The 22,071-nt window shown below is 39.2% G+C and overlaps 1 protein-coding gene across 1 annotated transcript; it reads left to right on the top strand.

The window, feature by feature from the left end:
• Positions 1-324: 324 nt before the first annotated feature.
• On the top strand, positions 325-14,812 carry LOC128416892 (protein-glutamine gamma-glutamyltransferase 5-like). Its single transcript, XM_053394948.1, has 12 exons — positions 325-499; positions 1,446-1,688; positions 2,753-2,871; positions 4,331-4,459; positions 6,167-6,344; positions 9,342-9,474; positions 9,864-9,967; positions 10,874-11,116; positions 11,214-11,540; positions 12,847-13,007; positions 14,040-14,173; positions 14,576-14,812. Exons 2-12 carry the CDS (start codon positions 1,610-1,612, stop codon positions 14,751-14,753), a joined length of 1,785 nt encoding a protein of 594 aa, XP_053250923.1. The 5' UTR covers positions 325-499; positions 1,446-1,609; the 3' UTR covers positions 14,754-14,812.
• The last annotated feature ends 7,259 nt before the right edge of the window (positions 14,813-22,071 follow it).

The raw sequence follows: 22,071 nt of genomic DNA, 5'->3' as shown, positions 1-22,071 counted from the left end.
ATTTTAATTAACCACCACTGTCTCGTTGCTGATGTGCTTCTCAGGTTCACATCAGAGCAAAACAAAACTATGGCACACTCATTGGATTGGACTCAGAAGTTCCTTGCATAAGAAGACAGATATGTTTGTTTTCCCTGAAGTTCCCCTAACCCTCAGAATCCGTGTTCAGAGAATATTAGAGCCCCATACTATTTATGGAGCAGTGGAGGAGATATTGGAAGCCCCATATCACTCATGGTGCTGCTAAGTTGGGGGGGGTATTTTAAAAATTATTTTAAATATTCATTAATCGGTCCCATCATTATTTGTTTTCCTGCAGTCCTTGAGGTGAAAAATGTAGACCTAAACTGTGCTCAGAACTGCAACAACCATCACACACAGTTTTTTAGTTCTAATAAACTAATTGTGAGAAGAGGCCAGCTGTTTGGGTTCTATGTGCATTTCCAAAACCGAGAATGGGATGATGACAAGGACAAGATCACATTCACGGTGGCAACAGGTAATTCTTTTATACGATAACAAACGTGCTCCATAAAGTCACTAGAGGTCTTATGTTAAAAGCTTTAGTGTTTAGGGAGAACTTCTGTTTACTGTATTCCTAATGGTTAAGTACCACCGATTTAGAGCTTTTGTTACAATCAGGTGGTATGTGAATTTTGTTAAATAAAATGTATCATACAGGATTGATGATCTTTGAGCTACTTCATACCTATTTTCTCTGCATTAGCTGATGTTGGCACTGTTATGACAAAGAGTCGTATTCATAGAGGTCTGCAGAGCTTTTTCTGTCAAAGGAGAACACTCAATGAACATGAAAAAAATTCATTTTCATGGAACTATTCATAGAATTCCCTTAGTACACTTCGCCAACAGTAGATGGTTCACACAGATAGATAACCCTTCTGAATATTTCAGTAAGCCAAAAACAACCTGTGTGTTGACTTGTGCAGCTTTAGCCTATGCTTGTTTACTCAAAGTAAGTTTCTGTGATTTCAGACAAGGTTACTCCCAAGTAAATAGGCATAGGATTGTTATTGCATTGAATGTATGGGGTGAAATTGCAGAAAACAAAAACCAAAACCAAACCAAACTAAACCACCCAAAATATATATTTATAAAATTGCATGCAGTTATTAGAAAAAATGAAAAGAACAGACCCCACTTACTTTCAGAATTTAGTAAAAAGAGATCCATACATATTGTATCATGCTCATTCTTTGATCTTCAGAGGACCTTAATTCTAAAGATACAAATCTTTGCTCATCTTTGGAAGCCAGCCATTATCTTCATTCATTCTCCTATGCTTCTTTGAAGTTCAGCATTGTATTAATCTCACAAATCCTATATAAAGTTTTGCATCTTTATTCTTTCACCAACAATTGTAAATAAGTTTAGGCAAAACAGTTCTTGCGTTCACTTCCTTTTTGAACAACTTTCTTGAACAGGTCCGAAACCCTGCGAATCTCTTGGAACAAAGAGCACCTTTCCTTTAGGGAAATGTCCAAATCAAAGCCACTGGAATGCTTGCTACAAACTCCATAATGAACAAAGCCTCCATGTCAGTCTGTTCCCTCCCGCCAGTGCCTGTATTGGCTGCTACACTCTGAATATGTGTCTGGTGTCATGTGAACACTCAAGCACCCAACATCTGGGAGACTTTTATGTTCTCTTCAACCCTTGGTGTTCTGGTAAGAATCAATAAGAAATGCCTTGTCTGGATAGTCTTGCTAAGCAAGTGCCTGCAGACACAGACAATTTGTGAGAATGTGTATTTCTGTAGTAGTAGTAGTGGTGAGGACAGACTTTTGAGTTGAGTCAGGAAACATATATATATAAGCAGATATTAGGCATGGGAGTACGTGGGATGTCAACACATCACATGCTTGTATACAGAAACAAATATACTGTATTAGCACACTCAAGGTAGTATCATACGATTAATGAAACTCTGGAAATGGTATTAGACCTTTTTGTATTTAATTTTAATTTTTTTCCTTTTTCCCCCCAATTTGAAATAAACATTTTACAAACTTATTAACATCCAATGACTTCCCTTCTTCTCTTTCCATGGTTCATTTTAAATACCTTCCATTCCTGCATATTTTACTCTAACCATTCAAGTCAGTTTTCCATTTTTACACCATTCAAACATTAATTACACTGTTGAATTCATCTTAATGCCACCAGCGTTTTCAGTTGTGTACAATTATCTTTCATATACTGTATTCAATAAACATTTTCCACTCTTCTTTAAATATATGTCCTTCTTGCTCTCTTATTCTATGTGCTAGACCTGCAAGTTCTGCATATTCTAACATCTTAAGCTGCCAGTCCTCTTTGTCTGGGACCTCGCTCATTTTTCATTTTTGGGCTAACAAAACACGGGCCTGGTATTAGACATATTTTTACCGAACCATTCCTTAAACTGTAGCTATTGAAAGCAGTACTGCAAAGCAGCCATTTTGTTTATCCATTATTTGATGGATTCATTTGCAGCATGTAGATCCAAATTGGTTTGCCATATTTAAAGCATGCTTGATATTAGAGGCCTGTCCCAAAGGTATGATAATAAGGGGTCATTTACATATGCAACAAAATGATCTCATCACAGCTGAATGCATGAACTGCCTGTACTGGGGAAAATATAAATCTCATGCCTGATCTGGTATGTCAGAGCTGGTGTAAATTTTATGAAAATTCTGCCCTTGATATTGGAACTTGTTCAGAGACCTTGTCTATATTGTTTTCTCAGATGACCCTGTCTATTTAGACAACCAAGCTCACAGAGAAGAGTATGTCCTGAATGAGCATGGGATTGTATTCCAGGGGCTTCCCAAACACGTAACTTCTCATCCATGGTATTTTGGACAGGTAAATGCAAGATTATGGCTCTTGAATGTATTATGAGTTTCACCTTAGTCTTTAGATTAGATTAATTATACTCTTGGACACAAATTGTCTATGGAAAAAGAGACGTACATAAAGTGGTTTCTATCCAATGGCTGTAGCCAGTGTTGCATATTTAAAAGTAAAATTCCCACACACTCTTTCATGGCAGTAAGCCCCGCTGAATCAGTAGGAGTTACTTCCATATAGTTACTTCCATGTACACACAGTTTCACAAATGGAGGGTGTGTTCATTGACTTAGTCCAAGCCTGTGAGTTAGTCCTTTGTCTGCAAGCCTCAGTGGAAGATAAATAAGAATATTGCCCAGGCAGCAGCTATCCCGGTCTCCAAATACACAGGTGTTTTTAAAACAGGTAGAAGCATACATTTTTGTACCCTTAAGTTTATATAACTTGGGGCCGAATTGCAAGTGAAATCCATTGAAATTAGCTCTAAAACACACGTCGCCCAACCCTGTGCATGTTTACTCAGAAGTAAGTCCCACGGTGTTTGATGGGGTTTGGTCTCGAGTAAAGTGTTTAGGGTTCTGGCTTCAATTTTGTGAAATTAGTGGAGTATCTTTCCTAGTAAGTCTTTTGCCTTATTGTACATTCATCCTTGTGTGTCTTATTGTATATTCATCTAATGGACAAGGCTCCCCAGATAGGGAAAAAGCCACAATAAGCTTGATAAACCTTATGTCTCTTTCTTACTAAAGGATAGCCTTTAGTAATATGGCGTCCTGAGTGCGGAGAAAATTTGGCTGCAAATGTTTCTTATTTTCATAATCATTCCTTTTGGTACAATTGCTTTTTAATGGATATTCTCAGTAGGTACCCATATAAATATAGGTTTAAGATGATGATAATGATGATGATGATGATGATAATAATAATAATAATAATAATAATAATAATAATAATAATAATGTGCCCCCTTGCCTCAGCACCCTGTGGGGGAGAACTGCCTGAACTGCCCTAAATCAATTGCTGCTTCATTATTTCCTTAAAATGAAATAATAACCTTCACTGAAGCTTTGCAGCATGTACATTCATTTACATTTTAATCATTATTTGCCAAACCAGTTCAGTTAGAAGTTTCATGGGGGGCGGCGGCGGGTGGAATTTATTGGTTGTTAGCTCTAATGCAAAGCCATCCTGTTCAAATTTCAAAAATGGCACTAACTCAACAAAGACACCCCTTTGACTTGAAAAGCAAAGTAAGAAGCAGTTATTTCTACTTATATTTAGCTAATCTACATTTCTTGGTGTCAGCTGCATTGATTGATTGATTGATTGATTGATTGATTGTTGCTTCACATTTCCAGTTCTACAGATTCCTGGCAGTCCAGTAGTTGTCCTCTGCTATAACAGGAAAATTTTTGTTCTGAATATTTGTGTCACAAATGGCTTCAAAATGAGTTCTCATATTTTGTGTGTTTAGTTCCAAGATGGCATTCTGGATATCTGTCTGAAAATTCTGGACACAAGTACAAACTTCCTTCGTGATCCTGGCATGGATTATTCCTGTCGCAATGATCCCGCGTACATCAGCAGGGTGTTGAACAGTATGGTAAAGTTTGAGTACAGGACGTTTAATTGACTCTTGTGGATATGTTTGCCTATAACCACTCTTGGCATTGGTTTGCCTCTGTCTCTCCAGTCATTACTAGCTGCTGGCTCATCACAAATCTGTCAGCAGGCACAACCCCAGAGAAATTCCTAGGAAATGTGTGTTTGGCTTATGTAAATTGCTAAATTGCCCACTGATAGTCAGCTTTGCAAACGTGACTGTGCCTGTCTTTGTTAACGTGGGGGAAATGGTTGTTATGATGATTGGAGAACAGTAGTACATCTCTTAAATGACAGCTCCCTGGCCCCGATAAATATCTCTTAAATCCCTGGCAGCAATAAGAACTGCAACAAACATTTATATATAAATATATATGAAAAATCACCCACCACCATCACCTTTAATAAGAAGCAGATGAATTTCTATTCCTAATAGTTTTCTGCTATGTTTCAGAAACCCATCTGACTTTTCCTAGACACTAGGCATTTGGTGTTGTTGGTTCCATGCTGTGGAATGCTGTTCCAAAAGAGATTTGGCAGAGATCCTTGCTGGCAATTTTCTAATATCTCTCAAAGTTCTTTTTATGCTACCTGGCCTATTCAGTTGTTTAGTTGCCGCCCAAGATGGGCCAGTCATTTTTATGATTGTTTTGCATTGCTTTTATCATATCTTAGTTTTACACCTGTATGTATCTTTATGCACTCCATTGATATTTTATATGAGTGGGTACTTTGTAAAAAATATATCTATTAAAAAACAACAACAGGGTTCTGAATGGTAGGATTAGAATCCAAGAGATGAAAGTGATGAAATAATATAAAATCTCACCCTACAAAGGGAGGTTTCAGGATGGGGGAGGGAAGAGAGAGAAGAATATGGCCTGCAATTCATGTACCCTGTGCTTCAGTATTGCTAAATGTATGGACATATTAGTGACTGGATGAGGACCATTGGGAGCTCTATGGAAATATTTCTGAGCATTCTATGAATAGAATATAATAGCAATATTTTTTTAAAAAAGAAAAGAGGTACGCATTGCTATTTATTTTTAATTTCCCTGGAATTTTGTCTAAACAGCTCTTAGTCAAATTTAATTTCTTCACACAAAGACACATAAAAAGTCCTGTGCATGCAGATGATGTATTACATACCAGGGTAATGTATAGTGAATTTTAAATTCACTTACTGTGGAGTGGGGGAAAGTCAGAGCACCATGTGCCATTGCCCACCGTAAAGGGACCACCATTACTTGTTCTGATACTTCAGGCTGACTATAGCAACTGAATGTGATCCAAACTCTGTTTTCTCTTTGTCTCACCCCCCCTTTAAAAAAAAGCCTGTACAATTTCAACTGGGATTTGCTTATTTTAATCTTGTAAAACAACATGTAGATAGATGACTGATTCTCTGTAAATATTTATATAAATGTCCATCTTCTCATGGCCTCTGAAAAACGGTATGCCTGCTGTATAGTATAATAAGAACTGAGCAGGTGAATTTGTGCTTTAAACTATTGCATTTACATGCATCTCTCCCAGGTCAAGATTAATTGTTTCAGGTATATGTTAGTCACATACTGTTGCCTTTTATGATAGGGATGATCATTGTGCATGAAGTGATGTATGTTGATTCTGTGGAATGCTCAAGATGGGTATGGCAAGGATATTACTCTTGAGCACTGAGCACCAGCACCTTTCTTCTTTTCAGATCTGTTGCCATAAGAAGAAAAGCATTCTGAAACTTCCACCCAGTAATAACTACTTGCAGGGACACAATCCTTTAATGTGGAATGGAAGTGCCCCTATCCTCCGCCAGTGGTTTCAGAGCAAGTGCAAGCCTGTCAAATATGGGTACTGCGGGACGTTTGCTTCGGTCATGTGTACAGGTAGGGGGCATGAATGGTCCTAACAGAAAAATGCTTTCTCAGATGCAGATGGCAACTTCTAAATTCAACAAAAATTTAAATGGCGTCTGTTTGGTGTGGTGGGATGAAACCCAGTAATGTCAGATAAAGAACTATCCCCCCTAAAAAAGAATGCTAGTTCTTAAAAATGTACAGAGTAGAAAGGCTGAAATTCTACTATTTCTACATAGCTCATGTCAGTTGGTAGAGCATGAGATTCTTAGTCTCCGGGTTGTGGGTTCAAGCCCCACATTGGGCAAAAGATTCTTGAATTGCAGAGGGCTGGAGTAGATGAACCTTGTGGTCCTTTCCAACTCAACTATTCAATGATTCTACTATTTCTACCCATACATGAACATTTAGTAAAGAACAAAAAACCAAGTCAGAGAGTATAGCAACATTATAAGGAGGAAAGGAAGTATAATAACAAAAGACATTTTGGAATTCAGAAGGGTAGTCTTCTCAAGGAATGGTGTGAGACTGAATTGTCCTAGTATTTGGTATGCAGTGCTCCCCATCATGCCCAGGAACATAGGAAGTGCTGTCTGTCAAGTCAGATCACTGGTCCAGCTGGCTCAGTATTGTTGTTGACATGAACTGATAGCAGGTCTCCTGCATTTCAAACAGTCAGTCAAATTTATTGCTTATAGCCAAAGGCTGCTGCAATGTATACAATATCATTCAATAGAATATATACTAATTTGATACAAAAACTTAAAAACATTTATATTGTCAAAACATGACCTGATCTGCACAAAGCTATAGAAACTCCTTAATATACAAATTGAAACATCAGACAATAAAATTTATAAGCTAAAATCACATAAAATAGACAATTATATACAAAGTTTAGTGAGAAAAATACAGCTTGGTGTAGATGGGGTCAAATAAATTTATCTCCTTTACAGTTGATAGCTATCTCGGCTATATTTTTTTTTCTAATTTTCCTGGCGGCAGTTGCAAAAAGTGCTACACGCCAGGTCACATACTTATCAATGTCTGCAAGGAGATATAGAATCATGTCAGGAGGATTCTGGCCAGGGGACCTTATCATTATAGGTGTCAAAAACCGTTCTCTTGCTTCAGTATATAAGGGTCAGCGCAAGATATAATGCGTAAGGTCCTCTAATTCAGGGACACTTCAAACAGTGCTTTCCCCCTACACTTCTCTGGAGATGTCAAGGATCAAATAGTTTTACATAAAAAGTATGTGCTCTACCACTGAGCTGTGGCTTTCCCTAAGCACAAGTGTGCTTGAAACACCATGGCTATTTCTGAGCAGAACATTAGTGTGCAGATTCCATGTGCTCCCAAAATGTACTGACTTTAGCATGATAACTGCATGTTCAAAGCTTCTCTCTAAAGCAGGGAATCAGGAATAGCCCAATTTGTAGTAGTTAAATTAACCTCATTAGATGGCAAATTTTGGTACCTTTAAGGCCACAGGTTACTGGCCACTAGGGTACTCCTGGCATTGGGTTTGGATGAATCCTGAGACAAAGCAGAATGCCTTGGAGTTATTTTGAGCTTGTCAATGGCAAAGTAGGTTATCTGCTGAAAGCAAAAGGAATGCTTTTTAGCGTTCCATAGCCAGTGGGGGATGATAGAAAAAGTGAATGCAAAGACCAGGAAGAACTTCATTTATTTACTAGCTGCATTTGAAAACTTTTACAGGAAATATTCAAATAATATAAAAAGGCTGTGAACATTAGATTTACATTAAACAGGATAAAGATGAATGAATTGTTGAAGCAACTGGGAAATTAACTGTAAGATGTGCTGAATATTATTGGCCATTTGTATACTAGATAAAAGTAGACAGTAAAAAGTCTGCCATATACAGAAATGTCTGGGGTTACAGAAACACATTGCCAAAGCTGCAATAGTCTATTTCCTGCCCTGATGTTATAAAACCATCTGTGCTGCTGACATATGCTGCTGGTTAGATTGTCAAGTAAATATACAGAAATCAGGGTGAAGCGAATTCTTACTACAAAAGCCTTAGAATCCATTTACAAATATGTCACTGGGTCATATCATTTCCTAACACATTGGCTGTTCATAATAGAAGTAACATAGTAATCTGAGACTGTGTGCAACCCATACATTTAAAACACATTACTTTCACCAAAACATCCTGAGAATTTTAGTTTGTTAAGGATGCTAGGTACTGTAGCTCTGTGAAGGATAAACTACTGTTTCCGGGATTCTTTGAGGGAAGCAATGTGATTTCAATGTATGATGCATAAGCAGATTAAAGTTAAATAGTTCTCCACAAACAGGACTGAAGCCAAGATGGGCCAATGAGAAGTAAGAAGAAGGTATCTGCATGATATGAAGTAGTACAAACTTTAAAAACAAAGGGAGCAAAAATAACTCAATGGCCATGCTCAGTGACGTTGAACAGTCATAGGAAGTTGAGTATCAGTTAGAAAAGAAAACCAGAAAATTGAGAAGGAAACAACTGAATTACCCTGCTTGAGCCCTTATTAGGTTAGCCAATATTGTGTCATTCAGGAACTCATTGACCATGAGGTATGACAATGATGGGACACCACATTGTGATGACACCTCCTTGGCTACCCTTGGCTTACAACATCCTGGAAGAGGGCAGACTGGCTGGATCGCTGGACAGGAGCAAACCTGTTAGGGGCTGAGCCTGTGTTGCAGTGGTATATATGTGTTAAAAGAGTCATACTCATCCAATTATAGATACACTTGACTAGGCTTTCCTTGGAAATAACACATGCAGTTTGATAAGCAGGTGGTTTGTTGCCTGAACTACCAAAGTCTATGTAGCCTGAGTACTTATGGGCTTTGTTGCAAATAGTTACGTGGTTTTTGCTGAGTTAGGAAGGCAAGTTTTCTCTCTCTCTCTCTCTCTCTCTCTCTCTCTCTCTCTCTCTCTCTCTCTGTGTGTGTGTGTGTGTGTGTGCAGAACATATAATATCAGTGTTTGGGTATTTCATCTGTTTACAGTTATGAGATGTTTGGGAATCCCAAGCCGAGTCGTCACAGGCTTCTATTGCGCTTTGAATGCTGTTGATCCTCTCACTGTCCAGGAGGTTTATGACTATACAGGCAAAACTTTAAGTGGCAAAGAACACATCTGGTAAGTGAGCAACAACAGAGTTGTTGAAGAATAAAATCAGAGAATTGGAGAAGCTTCAGCATGAGAGTGACCAAGGATTCACAAGTATGGCTAATGATAACTGCACTTATGATGATGTCCACTGTATCAGCTACAGTCTCCATTGTAAAATAATAAAAACATTCATTTTCTTTAAAAGTAGTTACTTTCTTGGAGCCCTAAAGTCAAATTAAAATTCTAAATAAATAAATGCAAATCCAAAAGCATTTTCTAAATGATACTCAATCTTTGTACTGGCATTCCATACAACATGGGATCTTTTATCCTAAATCATTACTGAATGATCAGGTTTCTTCAGAATTAGCTTTGTATTTCGACACAGGAAGTGTCTGAATTTCTGTATTCTACAGGGTACATCATTGCTGGAATGAATCTTGGATGGCCCGAAAAGACATAAACCAAGCTATGAGTGACTGGCAATATCTGGATCCGACACCTATAGAAACTAGTAAAGGTAAATGAAGCCTCTTTCACAGGGATTTTTTTCATTCCAAACTCACCGGAACTCAGTTTTGGCACCTCTCAGGTGGGCTCCATTGCCATTATAAGAGCACAAGGGAGGCATTTATGGTGAGTTCTGGCACCTCTTTTTCTAGAAAAAGAGCACTGCTCTTTCCCAATCTAGAGATAATCATGTGTAAGAAGGCATTGCAAATTATTAGTAACCCGCAAATAATAACTGATGGACAAAGAGAAGAGAGCTAGATATTATCTCCTTTAGTATGGCAGATTGTAATATGCCTCTTCCTCTAAACTCTGAAGTGCTGGTGAGGCTGCATTAGTAGGCCCCAGTCCACATGGAAGGTGTCCAATCTGTAGCTGCATTGTAGGTACCATATGGTCTGGAACTCAGCAGCATGGGAAGGGTTAGTGCTTCAGTGGCTTCCATGCTGTCAGCCAGCATAATATGAGTATTAGTCCCACAAATTGAATTTGTCTCATACCAACAGCAAAAACAGGAGATTTAGCAAACCAATCATATATGGCTGGTGTTAAGCTTGGCAGGTAATAAGTTGCACGACTACGTTAGACTGCAAACATGATAGCCATTTCCCAGTATGGATAACATCCCTCAGATGTTGCGGATGCTGGCTGGAGCTGATGGGAGTTGGAATCCACCAATATATGGAGAGTACCATTTTGGTTATTCATGCCTACAAACTTTCATAGGAGGTTCTTTCTTTCTTTCTTTCTTTCTTTCTTTCTTTCTTTCTTTCTTTCTTTCTTTCTTTCTTTCTTTGGATGAAGCTGGATTCTCAGGGATTGCCAGCTGTATTGTTAAGATAAATACGGATTCTTAAAGTTTAGGATAGTGATCAATCAGACTACCATTGAACATGTTTGTCTTTGTTTACCTTAGGATCAGTGTGCAGTGGCCCTATCTGGGTCAAAAGCATCAGAGATGGAGATGTGGATACTGATTCTGATGGCCCTCGTGTATTTTGTATGCTAAATGCAAGGAGTACAGCCTGGGTTTCTCAAGGTAGAGGCAAGAAGACAAAACTGCACTGTGATATCTGGCCTTGTGGGCAATGCATCAGCACCAAAAGTGTTGGCGGAGATTTGCGTGAGGATGTCACTGATGCTTACAAGCATGAATTAGGTAATGACCAATTTTAATGAGAATAACTGAAGTTTAACATGTTGATATAGTAAAGTGAAAAGTGATCATTGGAGATATGTTATTTGCCCCCAACCAGGTTCTCTGCAAGAGAAAAAAGCCTTCTATAAAGCTTGCAGAAAAATCAATTCTCAATACCTCAATGTGCCCAATTCTGAAATCGACAAAGATATAGCATCCCAGAGAAACAAAACTTTGAAAGACACTGGGGTGACAATGAAATTTAAGATGGCTAATTGTCCCCTTTATGGTCAAGATGTTCAAATAAAGTGGATGCTTGAAAACTTGTCGAATGAGGCTAAAGACAGGAAATTCAACCTTTGTGCTCAGGGAATGATATATAATGGCTGTTCACTGGATCCAATCTGGAAAGACTGTGTGCATGTTACACTTGGCCCCAAAGAAGGTAAGTCTTAACTATTTATTTATTTAATTTATTTATATATACTGTCTTAATGCAGCATATTAAAATATTAATGCAGCATATTAAAATATTAAAATAAAAATATATTATAAAGCCCAGGGACAATTAAAAAATCTTCCTTTGACACTCAACGTTTTGGTGTACAACAGGCATGTTTTGGGACTACAACTCCCATCATCCCTAGCTAACAGGACCAGTGGTCAGGGGTGATGGGAATTGTAGTCCCAAAACATCTAGCGGGCCATGTTTGGCCATGCCTGGTGTACAGCAACCCCCTGCTGCCTCAGTTTAATTAGCCTGGAAGAAGACACATGTTTTTGCCTGGTACAAAAAGATATGTTATGAAGGTGCCAGGCAGTCCTTCCTGGGGAAAGATTTCCACAAGCATTCCATGAACACGATGCTACGATCAAGCAGCCTCTTACCTATCTCGTATCAGATGGTAGGAGTACCTGGAAAGACACATTGAGATTTTTGTAATGCAGCACCCAAATGTATGTTTGGAGAGCAAATGAGGATTCAAATTTAGATAATTTGAAATCATGCATTTGGACCCGTCTTTTGCCATTTGGTGACATTTACTGAGAGCTATTAATCTGAAACATAAAGTGAAAAAGAGCATTGCACTCCCACAAATTAGCTGTACGTTCTGGTAATATAGATTTCACTTGGAAAACATGAACATGCAAAAACTGCTTTGGAATTGCATGTAAAAGACTCTCAAGTTTTCTCTTTGTTTCAACAAATAGCTGTATCAGATCTAGAGAATGTTCACCATCTAACACTCTGATCCTATAATCATTACTTGTAAAGAAATCCTACTAATTTATAGAATTTACATTTAGGCAACTCTGATTAGGCTGCAATTTATGACAGAGTCATCCATCCTTTATACAGCAGGCAGCAGACCCACTTGTTCTACATTATTGACAATCATTTAATAATCTATCACTTGAACATTTAGATTTGGTTCCGTAAGCGATAACATGTTTCACAAAATAACCTTCCTCAAACTGGTGCTCTCTAAAGTACGATTCCCATAAGCCCCATCTAGCATGTCTTGGATGACAGTAATTGTTTTCAGAAACATCTGGAAGACATCAGGTTGCAGAAAGCTCAAATGATTTGACTTTTATGTTATTGTTTATGTTTCTCTTGTCACAATTTCCCTCAAAATGACTCACTGATGAGACTCAAGCCAACCCTTAGAATGGAGAGGAATTCTTGAAATTCTCTAGAATGGAAGTTCTGACTCTAAAAAGTATGTTCAATACATTTTGCCTTACAGTGAAGACGATTAAGATAGAGATACCCTATGAAAGTTATGGGTCACACCTTTGTGATTATAATATTATGAGGGTAGCAGCTGTCTCAATGCCAGAGCCTAAGGGAGAAATCATGATGGTGGAGAGAGATATCCTGATTGACAGCCTTCCCATTGAGATAAAGGTAAAGACCATTTAACCCTTACAGTGAACAAGCAATGGCAGTCTCAGACAATTTGGCAAGAGGATAACTGAAGTCATGAGGATAACTGAAGTCAATATCTGTTTACCTTGGAGGAGAGAGCATAAAAGATATATAATATTTTTGTGGCATTTGCTTATTTTTAATTTGTAATGTCTTCATGGTGCTAAATAGTTCATATTTCAATATTGTGTGAACTGCTCAGAAGTCTTTATTGACTGAGGGGGAAGGGTCAGCAAATGGTCTAAATTACACACACACACACACACACACACACACACACACGTAGAAGAAAATTGTACCAAACAGCAGATCTGCCATTCCACATCAGATCCCTATACTGTCGGATCCCCTTCACCTGTGTGTGAAGCTCCAAATCTTTTGTGTGTGTGTACACAAACACAAACACACAGAGAACAGTAGTGGCTCATGTGGTGTGGCAGAACCATGAAATTGCCCTCCGCTTGCCAGTATCGCTACACCTTACCTGAATGGGGATGGGACAGGGCAGAAGCCATGCAATGAACCAGCAAGAGCACCAATTCACACAACCTATCTTCACTCTGTACCAGCACTATCAAGGTAGCTCTACCTCACAACACTGGCTGCTTACCTGCCATGCACCTCCCTTTAGCTGGAGAGGGCGGAATCCAATTCTCTTTCCCAAGATGCCTTTTCCATTCTAAACATGCAAGATATATCACTACATCAAGATACCCTTTCCTAACACTTATCTCTTGCAAAAACTCACCAATTGACCATTAAGGATGATTACCCAGTATTATACCTAATGGTCAGCATTAGCAATATACTAATTAGTATAACAATGTAAAAACAAGTTAAAAAATAAAAAAATAGTCTAGTAGCACCTTAGAGACCAACTAAGTAAAAGGTGCTACTAGGCTATTTTTTATTTTTTATAATTGTTATAATTTTAAAATTTATTTCGCCTGCATCAGACCAACATTGCTACCTACCTGAATGTAAAAACAAGTGCTCATTTTTCCCAAATAGGTTTTAAACTATCCGAAATTGAATGCACCATGTTCAGCTGAAGTCACCTTCTCTAATCCCCTCAAAGAAGATCTCAAGAACTGTGTGCTGCACTTGGAGGGTTATGGACTGTTTGGTGAGCCGATCGCTACTGAGTAAGTTAAGCCACAGTTTTGGTTTGCATCTTGAGGTTATCTGTGGTTCCTGTTTCCACCTTCACTCCTGCTGTCAGCTATGAAGTTCCACACTGTAGCTTTAATGACAATGTTCACTGAGCCTGCATGCATCCCATGCATTTAAAACACATGATTTCCCCCAAGGAATTATGGGAATTGTAGTTCACCCCTCAAAGGGCTACAGTTTGTAGCACCTTTAACACACTATGATTCTCAGAATTGCTTGGGGGGGTCATGTGCTTTAAATGTAATGTGTAATGTCGTTTGTGACATCCTGTAGTCAAAGAGGTCAACTCATCAATCAACCAAAGGTGGTTTGCCTAAATCATTGCATGTACAAATATCATCACATGCACCCTCTCTCCTTTATCTCTTCTGCAGACTGGGAACACTGGCTGCTAATCACAAGACACAAACGTGTGTTGAGTTTACTCCATATAGGAATGGCAAACACCGATTCATTGCCAATGTCAGCTGCAACAAGTTCTGTAACTGCAAAGGATATGCCAACGTAGACATGGGGAATCCCCCACCAACCTCTGGAGAAGGAGGAGCATAAGTAATACAAGAGGGAAAACACTGAATCTGTAAATAATAAAGATATGTTTTGTAGTTCTATCATAAGGAGTTGGATAATCTCAAGGTGTATGGTTTGTATCTTATATGTATCTCACAGAACAAAATAACTTTTTAGGCTACCCTAAATGTCAAAGGCCACTTCACAAAACTCTACTGACCATTCCAGAAATGTGCTTTGACAATTGCTGGATCATTATTTGCTCAAATACAATTTGCAAATTTTCCTGAGAATACTGAGATATTTCCACATTCTGGAACTGACTTGTAAGATATAAAATTACACATGTATTTGAAAGATGGTTATAAATCCAGACATTCTTTAAGATTCTAGATTCCAGTGAAAGATGGTTATAAATCCAGACATTCTTTAAGATTCTAGATTCCAGTGATGGAGCAGGGTATAGTTTGATATATTTGTATTCTTGCATATATTTTAAATGCCCTTCTACTGATGTCAAGCTATATATATATTAAATGCCCTTCTACTGATGTCAAGCTATATAGCAAACCCAACTGAAGTAAATGGGAATTTAACATGAATTATGAAGTATTGTTTCCCTTGCTAGCTCTACTTCACAATTTTACATTAAAATGTTATGTTCAGGTTCTCAGAGATACACAAAGTTCAGAGGAGAAGATCTAAGACACACAGAGCTCTCAACTTGGAGCTCTGCACAAATAAAAGTAGGTTAGTATTATTCCTGTGATCACCTTCCACAGTCACATAATTGTACAATCACTGGAATGGAAATGATACCTGCTGCTAGGAATCACAGGTAGACAGAGTGCTGTTGCACTCATATAAAGCTTGCAGGCTTCCCACAGGCATTTCACCAGCCACTGTGAGAATACTGCAGAAGAAGTTATTCATGTATGCTACAATGGCGGCTAGCATCTTACTAGTCCAAAAATGGATGGACGACAAGATACCAACGGAGGAAGAATGGCAAGTTAAACTTATGGAATACACAGAAATGGTGAAACTTACAGGAAGACTTAGAGACAATGACAATAGGGACTTGAAAAAAAAAGACTGGGAACCGTTTATGTTGTATCTACAGAAACATTGTAAAGAATGAACTCACTAGCAGGGTTTGAGTAAACACAACTAAGAAAACAAGTGTAAAGGTTAAGAAACAATAATATGCAAATTAATCAAGTGTAAGATATAATTTGAAAGAAAAATTGGTATTAAAATGATAAGAATTAAGAGTTTTTAGCAAGAAGATTATAAAAAAAGAAGATAAAAATTAAGCAGAAGTAGCACATATTTAAAGAACCAGGAGGGGAAGTTGAGAGAAGTCGCAAGGTAGAGGGAGTTCTATTTTCTTCTTTTTTTTCTTTTTCTTTTATAAGATAAATGTGTTGAATGTTAAATTGTAAAATCAAATAAAAATTTATATATATAAAAAAAGAGAATAGGATACTGGACTAGATGAGCCATTGGCCCAATTCAGTAGGCTGTTCTAATGTTATGATCAAAAGGCCACCTGTGCCACAACTTTCTACAGTCACATTCAAGATTCTCTCCCGATTTGACCCATATAATCCAAACTATATTGTGCCACAAGGAGAGAGTAAATCTGAAATGGTTTTAGCAGAACAATAGTTTCAGATGGCTCAGGGCATGTTTCTCATTCCTGATTGTGTCTGCTTTTTAGGCTGTTGCAAATAAAGATACATTAAGGATGATGCAAAGGGCAGGCAGTCACTCCAGTGAATGAAATGCTTAACTAAATTGCATAGAGAACTAAATTGTAGCATTACAGGATTGTTGGTCTGCTAAGAGTTGACTTGACCCTTGATCAAACAGTCTGCCTGCAATCTTATGCCCACTTTCCTGGGAGCAAGCCCACTCAAAAACAGGGGAATGTATGCAAGCATGCATGCATAAGATTGCATTGTAAAGTACCCTTAAAAAGGTAAAGGGACCCCTGATCATTAGGCCCAGTCGTGGCCGTCTCTGGGGTTGCGGCACTCATCTCACTTTATTGGCCGAGGCAGCTGGCGTACAGCTTCCAGGTCATGTGGCCAGCATGACTAAGCCGCTTCTGGCGAACCAGAGCAGCGCACGGAAATGCTGTTTACCTTCCTGCTGAAGCAGTACCTATTTATCTACTTGCACTTTGACGTGCTTTTGAACTGCTAGGTTGGTAGGAGCAGGGACCGAGCAACAGGAGCTCACCCCGTCGCGGGGATTCGAACCGCCGACCTTCTGATCAGCAAGTCCTAGGCTCTGTGGTTTAACCCACAGCGCCAACCGCATCCCTTAAAGTACCCTTAGATTGCCCCTTTCTTAAATCACTGCAATGCAATCCCAGTTGCATGGATATTCCTAATTGGGGGCCAAAGCAAGTTTGAGTGCAAGATAAATAAATCCACAGGAAGCAGTTCCTTTTTGATTTTGGCTTGCAGATTGACTAATATATGTGCAGAGAAAAGCTGCTTTGGGGTTTTTTGGGTGTTGAGTTTGCTTTGAGGTTAGTCTTCCCTGTGGTGTGCTGGCATCTGCTCACCCACGATACCTGCTCAATTGTACATGCACAAATAAAAAGATTATTATAAAAACTCCACAAGTATCCAGTGCTCTCTTTTCTAAAAGAAATGAGCACTGTAAAGGCTGCACAGAATTTCCCACTGTGCAGAAAACAAAGAATAAGAAACAGTGTCATTTTCAGACAATAACAGTTTCCAAGTCTTAGGGTTGCCCATTTATTTGTGTTCTATCATGGTAGCTACTTACAATTTTGTCTTGGCTTCTTGTTTGTCACATTCTGCTCTGTCATGCACTGAATATTATTTGCTCCTTAAAATCTCCCTCCCATTGTTTTCAGATATAATGCACCCATGTCCTTTGCATGAAAATTAAAGGTTTGAAAAAAATGCTACCTCTTTTCAGACTGAATGCTCTTTTCCAGTTAAGCTTACATACTGCATACACATGTGTGACCTCATTCAGAAATGAGAAACCAGAGAAGTAATGCACAGGGATCGGGGATGCCTAAAGAATTACCATCATAAGGAGCAAGATTACCCTTTCATCCTTGCCAAGAATTTGATTAGTTTGCCCTGTTGTAATTAGTTAGATGTGATCAATAGCCTTTTATTTATTGCCATTCAGTGAGTTTCACTGTGAAAATTTCCTTTGCATGAAAGAGAGTAAAGATTCAAAACATGAACAGCAATTCATGCTCTCTTTAGAGATCTTCAAAGGTAGAAGCAAGCCACCCACAGGGACTTTGAACTGAGGACTTTCACTTAGTTCTCACTACTAAAATGTTCATTTCCCCCCTCATTAAAAGTTAGCAACGATGAAGCAAATACATGCAGTTTGAGACCACAGCGATTCTTATACAGACCAATTCAATCCATTGAAACTGGAGGCTCTCATACGATTGGCAATGACTTTGTGGCAAAGCGTAGTATCCATAGGGAAGAATATCTGGTAAAAAGTAAATTTCCCCTGTCCTTTCCTTTGGAAACTTTACCAACTAATGGGAAGAGCTCAAGCTTTATTCAAGATAGAAACAGGTTTTTTAAAATACAAAATGAAAGCATGAAGGTTCTGGCTGTTGACGTCAAATGCTACTATTGCACTATGAAAGAGTAGACGGGGGACGGGGATCTGGGTAGATATTTATAAAACAAAGACCTGTGATCTAGATATCTCATTCTTACTTCATTCCCTTAATTTTTTTCTAACCTATCAAAGTGAATATGACATTGAGAAGTTATAATAACTTTATGTTGCTCTGGCTTTCCCGGTAAATTGAAGATTGCGGAAGATTATTCGTCTGGAAGGGAAAAACCCCATCCCTGTGAAACAATGCTCCCAGCAAAGGCAATTTTTCAGCAGTGCTCATGTGGTTATCCTATTAGTTTCTTCTCTTCAATAATGTATTAAGTGTGTAAATAACTGCCAGCAGAATGGACCTGTGTTTCTTAAGCATTTTGAAGCCATATCCTCTAGCATCTCATTACCTTAGTAAATGGTTCAGAGGAATGTGGTACTTAAACTGTGCAGTGAAAAGGGGTCATTGCTGTCCCCAAGGCTTTTCTGAGCAAGGCACTAATGAAGGTGTTATAATCCTTGAGTAGAGCACCTGTTATCCTTTCACCTAAAGAAAAGAAGCTGTTTGTTTGGAAAGAACAGTGGAGTTCAACTTTCCCACCACTTTAGCAAGCAGACAATAGCCGGGTAATGGGAAAACTCAAGGTGATTATAAGAATGCTGCTCAGGAAGGCAATATCTACAAATCTTTGCTTTGACATTCCAGAAATGAATAGCTCTGACAACTGCAAGCTTATTTCCAAACCACAACAGATTAGCTGTTTTCACTTACTTCCTCAAAGCCTGAAAATGGATCTGACTATAGCCTCTTTCATCCTGGCCCTGCCTCCAAAGTTGCTTGGCTCCCCATCCCCTACTTCTGCAGGACAGCAGTCCAGGCATGTAGATGACTGGGCTCGACTACATCCTTGTCTTTTAACCTGCATATGTCCATAACCTGATCTAATACAGCGTCATTATGCATGGGGGGAAACTGCATGAGCTTGGAGCACAGCACAGCTTCTTGCATTTGGGTTATAATTTAGGGGTTTTTGTTGAGGGTTGCTGTTAGAATTTGTCTAATCCACTTTTGAAGCCATCCAAGTTTGTGGCCATCACTGTATTTTGTGTGAGCGAATTCCATATTTTAACTATGCACAACGTGCACCTAATCCACACACAAATCTGTGAGATGTGGGTCGTATCATTTTATAGAAGAATTTGTAAAGACTGAATTTCTTGAGCATCTCTACTTGTGAATCCCATCTTCACATCGGCATTCCTTTCCTAGCACAGATAGTAGCCCAACCCTTTATGTCTTCATTATTTTCTGCAACCACTTGTAACACTTCCTTCCTCTAGGCTCTTTATTATTATGTCTAAAACCCAACTTTGCTTTCCTCATCAGTTCTGAACTTTTGCTCCCTTTCACCTCTTGTTCCCTTTTTCATCATCATCATCATCATCATCATCACTATATCTCACATCCAATCACTCTGATACAGGATGTCTAATGCTCTCATTAGCAGAGCTGTGCTCAAAGCTTCTGCTTCCAGTCACGGGTTCTTTTCTGTGTAGTGCTGAGTTTCTTCAGTGACTGAGTGTGCTCAGGACCCCGTAAGAAAGAAGCTTAGCAATGATAGCTGTCTAACTTGGCTTCTTCACACCTTTAGTGTCTCCTTACTGCTTTGAGCTTCTGTACAGCTTCTTGCAATAATGTGAGTTTAAGTTCATGCTCCTTTGTTCTTCCGAGAATTAGTAAAAAAAGAAAAAAGAAAATAACAAATATATTTTTTGTTATGTATGTGTTAGAAGCAGTAAAGGTCATTTGAGGGGGAAAGCAAGGGTCTACGTGCAATCTTGAACGTATTATGACAGCTGCAGTGAACTAATGAAATAACATGAGGTAAAAATGTTTGCTTCCAAACATATCAAAAGATAGCCATCAATATGAGATACACAGTTGGATCCAGCTAAGTCCCTGTGTGAGTGGAATGACTTCAGCAAGCACAGCAGAACTCACCCCCTCTCTTCTCCCCCTGTAACCCCCTCAAATATTCTCTGGAGGGTTGGGGGACTTTGAAAAAGGCATATACCTTATATTGGCCATGATCTGTCATTAAATAAATTTATTCTGCATATTAGGATCCTCTTGCTCCTTTTCCTGAACAGTAGCAGTTGACTAGACTTTCACATCAGTAATCATATAGACCACAGGTCTTGTGACCTTCCAGCTGTTACTGGACTCCAACCCACAGCATCTCTTACCATTGGCCATGCTGGCTGGGACTGACAGGAGTTATAGTCCAATAACATCTGGAGGGTCATAGGCTCCCCATCCCTGGCCTAGACAGTTTTACAGGTGAGCTGCTGCTGTTGCTTGCCAGGAGAGAAAGGGGGCAAGATGGAGAGGAGTCAGTGCAGAGCAAATGCATTGGCAGGAGTGCTGGATTGGTTTGACTGGTGAATTTGCACTGTGCTGACCTCACCACTGCCTCCTCCCTCTCCTCCTCGTAATCAGCAGCAACTCACTACTGGGAGGTCGGGTAAGTGTTTCTGTGCTACCATTACTGTTGAAGAAGAAGAAGAAGAAGAAGAAGAAGAAGAAGAAGAAGAAGAAGAAGAAGAAGAAGAAGGAGAAGTTTTCCTCTGACTGGTTTATGTTCTTACGGGCCCAAGACCTGTGTCCTTCACATTGAAAACCATCCTAGGCCAACCTGATCCTGCTTGTTCTGCCTTTGGTCAGCATACAACTGAGTCCCACTGAGCACACTTATGCTTACTTCTGTAAGACTCCCATTCTCATTTGCAATAGAGTTCTTATGATGCTGACCTCAGTGCATGCTCACTTAACAAATGTTAATTCTTGGCCCAGCAACCAATGAAACTTGTACAAACATGACCAAGTTGCCACCTTAGTGATCCAGGTGGGCTATTGCCTGCTAGCCAGGCTCCCAAAGTGCCCAGAATATAGACAAACCAAGATATCAAATACCTTCATGGAAGACATTTCTGTTGGTGAGGGAGAACTGCTGCACAGGCAACCAAATCCACTTCTAAGGGATTTTCATGGACTACTGATTTGATTGTGTGGTGTAATTCCCCTTTATAGACTGAGGCAACAACAGGCCTTAGTCGGAAGCCCTCAGGGTCAGGGTCAAGTGATATGTAATAACTGGCCACTTTGTAGGAGTTATGCTATGGCATTATTTCCTGAGCAAAAGCTCTTAGAGTCATCTCTAGAAATAGAGAACAATAGGCTACTCTGTAATTGACAGAGCCTGGTCCTGTCAGAAAATAAAATGAAGTGAAATTGACAGGATTGTCATTTCACAGGTAGTTACATGGATTGGTTTCCATTCCCCCCTCTCAGTTTCAGTCTCTCCAGCTGTCACTCTTCTTCTGCATTATTCTTTTTGTCCATAATTTGCTATTCAGATTCTAAGTTAGTCTTTTAACAATCTGATCCATATGTCAATTAGGCCCAGACAGTGGCGTAGCGTGGGTTTTCAGCACCCAGGGCAAGGCAAGTAATTTGCGCCCCCTAACCCGTGGATTTGCGCCCCCTAACCCGTGGATTTGCACCCCCTAACCCATGGATTTGCCCTAACCCCAGATGTTGCGGCCGGTGCGGCCGGCCCCCCCTGCACCCCACACGCTACGCCACTGGGCCCAGAGTATTTGGATTTTCACTGACAATTCCATTGAAGTTGTCAGGGTAAATCAACTTAAACTGGTTTGTGGATCA

Source organism: Podarcis raffonei, chromosome 7 (genome assembly GCF_027172205.1).
Source record: "Podarcis raffonei isolate rPodRaf1 chromosome 7, rPodRaf1.pri, whole genome shotgun sequence".
Lineage (NCBI taxonomy): Eukaryota > Metazoa > Chordata > Lepidosauria > Squamata > Lacertidae > Podarcis > Podarcis raffonei.
Note: the sequence above shows the minus strand (reverse complement) of the source record. Positions and strands in the feature narration are given on the sequence as shown.